The sequence below is a fragment of the Leopardus geoffroyi genome, chromosome C2 (genome assembly GCF_018350155.1).
Source record: "Leopardus geoffroyi isolate Oge1 chromosome C2, O.geoffroyi_Oge1_pat1.0, whole genome shotgun sequence".
NCBI lineage: Eukaryota > Metazoa > Chordata > Mammalia > Carnivora > Felidae > Leopardus > Leopardus geoffroyi.
The window spans coordinates 151,427,812-151,435,844 of NC_059333.1; the positions used below are offsets into that span (position 1 = coordinate 151,427,812).

The 8,033-nt window shown below is 41.0% G+C and overlaps 1 protein-coding gene across 1 annotated transcript; it reads left to right on the forward strand.

Moving 5' to 3' along the window:
• The first annotated feature begins 441 nt into the window (after positions 1-441).
• On the forward strand, positions 442-3,392 carry LOC123610422 (histone H3-like). The gene is made up of 4 exons (XM_045501014.1): positions 442-540; positions 1,873-1,910; positions 2,945-3,018; positions 3,148-3,392. Exons 1-4 carry the CDS (start codon positions 442-444, stop codon positions 3,390-3,392), a joined length of 456 nt encoding a protein of 151 aa, XP_045356970.1.
• Positions 3,393-8,033: the final 4,641 nt, after the last annotated feature.

Below are 8,033 nucleotides of genomic sequence, written 5' to 3' on the forward strand. Positions count from 1 at the left end.
TTTGTTTCAAGTTTTTATTTAAATTCTGGTTGATGAACATAGAGTGTAACATTGGTTTCAGGAACAGAATTTAGTGATTCATCACTTATAACACCCAGTGCTCATCACAAGTGCCCTCCTTAATGCCCATCACCCCACCCACTCCCTCCATCGAAACTCAGTTTGTTCTGTATAGTTAAGAGTCTCTCGCTTTGGTTTTATACTCTATGCTGTTTGCTCAGCCAGTTGTCTGCCTGCTCCCCATTGTGGAGGTAAGGGTCAATGCTGATGTTACACCTCACCCCTTTGGGCAAAAGAATGACCCCAGGTAGGTCATTCAGTTAAGTGGTGAAGGATGGTCCTCTGGGGAAGAAACAATGTCGTTTTTATATTTCCTGTAGTCCCCTGCTCAGACCTCTCTAGTTTAAACAACTCAGTAGTTTAACCACATATGAATCAATCATGGGGATGCAGAGGACACAACCTCCCGGGCATTTCCAGAAAGAGCTCTCCTTGGCCAAAAACAGTTCTTCTCCAGGGAAGGGGACAGTGGAGAGCCATGTGAGGGCACACACCCGCTAGGGGATGGGTCCATTGGCTCCATTAAGGGGTTCTGGGACAGGAAACACCAACATTGACTATACCAGCCTAAAGCACGGCTCTCTTTCCCCAAAGAATGAACGTAAAGAACTCTGAATATTCCTACATGCCACTTGATGTAACTCAACTGTATACACAATTGTAGCAATAGTTATTTCTGTACTGGGTCTGCCTCATGGAAGGAGGGGAGAGTCAGGGACTTGGGGTTGGGCGGAATCATGCTTTATTAAAAAGGGAATAAATTTGGTGTTACTCTAGAAAAGAAAGGAATGAAAGAGAAAACAGTTAATGATTTTCATAGAATGTTGCCAGATACCACAACCCCCTGTCCCAAACACTTGGAAGATTATTTGAAACATTGGTAAGCACTATCTAAATAACATAGAGTACTACATTTATTTATATATAAATCTCTATATTACATATACACATAATAGTATATATACGTAGTATTATATAACACAACACACAAATATATATATATATATTATATATATTATTTACATATATACACACAACACATATAAAACATTAAGCATGTAGTTTGAAAAGAGCCACTGGGAATTTCTGGGTGACAAAAGCATGCAAAATTTACTTACCTCACCTCTCTGTAGGGCCCCGTTCAGATCCTCAGCTGTCCATGAGCACAGAATTCTATCATGTCACTCAGCTTGGTCCCCCCTGTGACCAGATGGCTTTTGTCACTATCTTTTTCTCTCTCTGTCTTGCTCTTAGCCATGGTTGCTAATTTTTCCAGTTCTCTGGGTCCTAGTATCATGCAGGCTTTTTATGTTTTTTCTTCCACTTCAGGTCCCATGTCAATAGCCCCTTCCTTCTGTCCCAAGAAGGCTGCAAAGGAAGTGACTCCATTTTGCTTCCCCTTTCCATTTCATTGGTCAGAAGGATGCCTTGGACACTGGAAATACTCATCAGGCCTTGTTTCTTACAAGAATCCAAACATTCTTCTTTACATTTTGGCTAGGATAACCTGATTCTGATTTTTCCTGGAGCCATTCCAATCTCACATTATGAATCAGTGTCCCGAAATTATTTATCAAACCATATGTCTTCATGTTGAAGTTATAATGCTGTCATTGTAGTTGGCCTGATTTCAAATACAGTCTCCTTTACCTCTTGGATCCTGAGTCTATTAGAGATGCCGTCCCCATTATGGATGACTTGGGACATCGAAATACTGTTTGCTGTGCCTGGCAACCAATTAATTAAACAAACCATTAGTCTAGGAGCAAAATGGTCAACATTATTAATTTCCTTATCATTGTCACTCCGTAGCTAGACAAAGTAGTGGTCCAGCAACTGAAAAATGAAAGGTACGGATGTGTAGCTCAGCTGCCAAGGCAAAGACAGACTGGGTATTTCAACCTCCTTACCCCAACTTTGGGGTGCTTTTTAAAATGGAAAAAATTAGAATATAACAAATGAAACCAACATATCATCCTATTTTTAGCAGGAGAGGAGATAGCCTGTATTACATACACTTCTTGGATTCCCTGTGCTGATCACGTCATCAAGCACAGAGTAGCCTACTAGAAAAAGAAAAAGATTAATTGTTTCCCATTGCATGAGCATTTACTAGGAAATGGGTGGGAAAAGTAGAGAAAAGTGGAAACAAATCAGTGGAAATTGTTTGCAGAACGACTTCTTTCTAAGCTATCTGATCATACCTGGTAGCAACCCATGGTGGCAATGCCGGATGGCACAGTTGGTGAGGTTGCTTGCCTCTCCAGCACTCCAAGGTAACTCAACATTCAAAACCGTGCCTTTTTCTTTTAGACTACACTAAGTTCATTTTCATTCTAATAGTGCATGTGATTTTAGTAGGTATGCCGTGTTGTTAAAAGTTTTTAATTACAGGGGCGCCTGGGTGGCGCAGTCGGTTGAGCGTCCGACTTCAGCCAGGTCATGATCTCGCGGTCCGTGAGTTCGAGCCCCTCGTCGGGCTCTGGGCTGATGGCTCAGAGCCTGGAGCCTGTTTCTGATTCTGTGTCTCCCTCTCTCTCTGCTCCTCCCCCGTTCATGCTCTGCCTCTCTCTGTCCCAAAAATAAATAAACGTTGAAAAAAAAATTAAAAAAAAAAAAGTTTTTAATTACAGTAATATATTTCGACCGGGCTTAAGTCCGGAGTATTCACTCTGCATCAAGTAGGAAAGTCCAGAAGAATAATGGAAGTCCATTCAACAGTTATTCGGTAAGGATTTATTGAGCGCTTACTATGTGGTAGTACTTGTTTACGCACTGGAGTGTATGTATGGAGTGTGTGTATGAAGCGAACACTGCGGTGTTTGCAGCCGCTGCCGCTGTGCCTTCCTTGGCTCCCTAACACCCCGCGCCCCCTCCGGCTCAGGTCGCTGCTGTCCAAGGAAGAGAATCAAGGAAGGGGTCTCTACACCGTGCTGACTGCCCGCAACTCCGCCGGTGGTAAAGCACAGAGGAAGCAACCGGCTACAAAAGCTGCTGGCCAAAGTGTGCCCTCTACTGGAGGGGTGAAGAAACCGCGTGGTCACGGGCCTGATCCTGTGAAATGAGACGTTATCAGACGCCCCGCAGGACGTCTGATTCGCAAACTTCCTTCCCAGCGCCCGGCGCGAGAACTTGCTCAGGACTTCAAAACACCTCTGCCCTCCCAGAGTACAGCTCTTGGTGCTTTGCAGGAGGCAAGCGAGGCCTATCTGGTGGGGCAGTTTGAAGACACCAGCCTGTGGGCTGTCCATGCCGAAAGTGTAATAATTACGCCAAAAGACACCCAGCTAGCGCACTGCACAGAGGAACGCGTGCTTAAGATGGTGCTATGATGGAAATCGTTTCGTTCCTAGAAATAAATAAATAAATAGATAGATAGATAGATAGATAGATAGATAGATAAATCTCTTCTTCCTGTTATTGATAGTTCCAAACATTAGATATTTTTCCCCATGGGGCCAAAGGGTACCTAAGTACACGATTGCGAGTGGAAAAACAGGGGACACAAGTCAGGTATTGGCAGTTTTTCCATTTTCATTTGTGGGTGAATTTTTAATATAAATGCGGGGACAGAAAGCATTAATGCAAGTCAAAATGCTTCTGTGAACAAGTTCAACTGTATAACAATTATAAATAAACCTGTTAAATTTTTCTGGAAAAAAAAAAAAGCAAGGTGAACATTGCTTCTGCCTGCATGGAGTTTACAGCCTAGTGGGAGAAGTGCCAAGGACGAGATCCCAAATGCGTACAAAGCAGCAAATCATTCTAAGTGCAATGAAGCCATAGTAGGGGTGCTGAGAGAAAGTGTAGGGGAGAACATTTCCTACTTGGGGTGGTGGGCTCAGGGCAGGTTATCTCTGAGGAGGATAGGTGGACCCCTGAAGCATGAATAGGAGGTAAGCAGGTGGGGAATGAAGGGAAGAGAGTCTCACATAGAGGGAACAGCATGTCTGAAGGCAAATTTTAGGAAGACTTTATGAAATAGTGACTAGAACGAGGAGAAGAAAGGACAGAGTTACAGGGGAAGAGGCTAGAGTTGTAGGGCCTCGTGAGCCAGGATGAGAACTTTGAATTTCACTGTGAACAATGAGCAAATGAATGGAGAGTAGGGCTGCAATTAGTTTCAAGCCCTTATTATTTTTAAAAAATGTTGATTTCTTTTTAAAAAATTTTTTTTAATGTTTATTTATTTTTGAGACTGAGAGAGACAGAGCATGAACAGGGGAGGGTCAGAGAGAGAGAGGGAGATACAGAGTCTGAAACAGGCTCCAGGCTCTGAGCTGTCAGCACAGAGCCCGACGTGGGGCTTGAACTCACAAACCGTGAGATCATGACCTGAGCCAAAGTCGGACGCTTAACCGACTGAGCCACCCAGGCGCCCCAAAAAATGTTGATTTCTTTTTGAGGGAGAGACAAAGCACGAACAGGGGAGGGGCAGAGAGAGAGGGAGACACAGAATCCGAAGCAGGCTCCGGGCTCTGAGCTGTCAGCACAGAGCCTGACGTGGGGCTGGAACTCATGAACCGTGAGATCATGACCTGACCCAAAGTCGGACACTCAACCGACTGAGCCACCCAGGCGCCCCAGTTTCAAGCCCTTATTATAATTAGAACAGATCCACCACGAGCTCTTCTCCAGGTATTACTAGAGGACATTCCACAGCTGTTGTCTCAAAGGCCAAAGGGGGGAAACATCCCAAAGAAAAGAGAAGGAATTTCCCAAGAAAAATGCTTGGGACTCATCACTGCCTTGTTGTCTCATAACAAAAGATGAAGTCTAAGAAAACTATTGTTCAAATTCTCGACGGAAGGACTTTTATTTAAGCCACAAAATGAGACTCACAAATCTCATTAAAACATTATCAGAAGAAGTTTGATGGCCCTTGAGCTATTCTGATCTCCTCTCTTGTTCCATTTCTCTTAAAACTCAGCTCTTTGCAAAATGTTGATGGCAGAAATGTTTTGTTGAAAAGGTCCTTGCCTTCTCACCTCCTCCCCCCCCACCCCCCCCCACCCTGTTCTCCATTCATGAGAGACGGCTCAAGGAGCTTGATTTGAAAAGATTATTGTCCAGGTGATATCCTTATACCCAGGCCGTCCTTATTTCTTAGAACACATAAGCAAACATAGCTCACCTCTGGCCATGGAAGTATTGACCGGCTGACAGGGTCTTTCTGCTCTGAGAAGTACATTGGCCTGAGGTCACTGCTAGGTAGTACTGGGATGGAAACATCAAATTCTCTTTCTGTCTCTATGGAGATTATCATAGGACTTTTCTTCTTGAGTCTGTTAACATGGTAAATGGTATTGATTCTTCAGTGTTGACCCAACCTTGCATTTCCATAATAAACTTCACTTCATTGTGATGTAGTATCCTTTTTCTGTATAGCTGAATTCGATTTTGTAATATTTGGAGGGGGGTTGTATCTATATTCACGAGGGATAGTGACCTGCAGATTTCTTTCTTCTGTCTTTGAGAAGTTTGCTTTTCTTCTATATTCTCAAATAGTTGCGTAGAGTTAGTATTATTTCTTCTTTAAATGTTTGGTATAATTTGCCAGTGAAATCTTCTGGGCCTGGAGTCTTCTTTATTGCTTTAAAATAATATTAGCAATAATTTATTCAATTTCTTCAATAAATTCAGCAATATTCAAGTTATCTGCCCTTCTCCTTGAATGAATTTTGATAGCTTGTGCCTTTCAAAGAATTGATCCATTTCATCTAGGTTGTCAAATTTATAGACATAGTGTTTTTATAATATTCCCTTATAATCTTTTTATCTTTTGTAATATTCCCATATCTTTTTAGTTCCCTCAATGTCATCTTTATGACAGATGAATTAAGTATCTTTTTAGTGTTTTGTCATGTCTGTAGCAGTGGCCTCTATTTATTCCTTCTGTTGTTAAATTGTATCTTCACTTTTTTTTCTTAGTACATCTGGCTAGAGATTTACCAATTTTTTTTTTTAACTTACATCCAAGTTAGTTAGCATATAGTGCAATAATGATTTCAGGAGTAGGATCCAGTGATTCATCCCCTACATATAACACCCAGTGCTCATCCCAACAAGCGTCTTCCTTAATGCCCATTACCCACTTAGCCCATCCCCCCACCCACAACCCCTCCAGCAATCCTCCGTGTGTTCTCTGTATTTAAGAATCTTTTATGTTTTGTCCCCCTCCCTGTTTTTATATTATTTTTGCTTCCCTTCCCTTATGTTCATCTGTTTTGTGGCTTAAATTCCACATATGAGTGAAGCCATATGATATTTGTCTTTCTCTGACTAATTTTGCTTAGCAACATACAGTCTAGTTCCATTCATGTAGTTACAGATGGCAAGATTTCATTCTTTTTGATTCCTGAGTAATACTCCATTGTATATATACCACATTTTCTTTATCCATTCATTCGTCAGTGGACATTTGGGCTCTTTCCATACTTTGGCTATTGTCAATAGCGCTGCTATCAACATTGGGGTGCATGTGCCCCTTCGAAGCAGGACACCTGTATCCTTTGGATAAATAGCTGATAGTGCAATTGCTACATTGTAGGGTATTTTTAATTTTTTGAGGAGCCTCCATACTGTTTTCCAGAGTGGCTGCACCAGTTTGCATTCCCACCAGCAGCACAAAAGGGTTCCTCTTTCTCTGCATCCTAGCCAACATCTTTGCTGCCTGAGTTGTTAATTTCAACCATTCTGACAGGTGTGAGGTGGTATCTCACTGTGGTTTTCATTTGTATTTCCCTGATGATGAGTGATGTTGAGCATCTTTTCATGTGTCTGTTGGCCAGCTGGATGTCTTCTTTGGAAAAGTGTCTATTCATGTCTTTTGCCCATTTCTTCACTGGATTATTTGGTGTTTTGGGGTGTTGAGTTTGATAAGTTCTTTATAGATTTTGGGCACTAGCCCTTTATCAGATATGTCATTTACAAATATCTTCTCCCATTCCGTTGGTTGCCTTTAGTTTTGCTGATTGTTTCCTTCACCATGCAGAAGCTTTTTATTTCAATGAGGTCCCAATAGTTCATTTTTGCTTTTGTTGAGATCTACCAATTTTATTAATGCTTTTCAGTAACCAGCCTTTGGTTTCATCTGATTTTTTTCTACTCTATTTTTATTTTCAATTTCATTGATTTCTCCTTGTATGTCAATAAATTCCTTCTTTCTGCTTGCTTGGGATATAATTTGCTCTTTTTTTTAGATCCTTGTTTTGGAAGACTCGATGCTTGATTTTAGAACTTTCTTTTTCTAATATAAGCATTTAAGCTATACGTTTTCTACAAGCACTGCTTTCGCTTCAGCTTACAGAATGTTGGTGGGATGTGGCAGAACTGGAGCTCTCGTACAGTGCTGATGGGAATATAAAATGGCACAACCACTCCGGAAAAGAGTTTGTCAGCCTCTTAAAATATTAAACATAACTTGCCATATGATCTGCTCATGCCACTTCGAGATATCTATGCAAGAGTAAAGAACATTAACTGATATTTCATATTAGATACTTACTAAAACATGTGTCCCTACAAAACCTTGTACATGAATGTTCATAACATCTTTATTTATAATAGCCTGAAACAACATACACGCACATTGACAGCTGGTGGATAAGTAAACTGTAGTATATCCATAGGATCAAGCACTGTTCATTAATAAAAAGAAGTGAACTGTTGATATATGCAACAACATGGATGAATTTCAAAGGTATTATGCTGAGCAAAAGAAGTCAGACTGAAAACAGTACATTTATATGAAACTCTAGGAAGCACAAAATAATGTTTAAGTAGATTGCAATAGAAAGTCTTTTCTATAACAATGTTAGTTATTTAGACTTCTATGTTATAAGTCAAAAATCACATTCACTAGTGTGAAACAATTTTTTAAGCAATCCAGCAGCTTACCATTTAGGTTATTAAAGACAACAGATGCTGTTTGTCAGCATCTGATCTCCAAAGTGATCACTCCAAAGCGATCA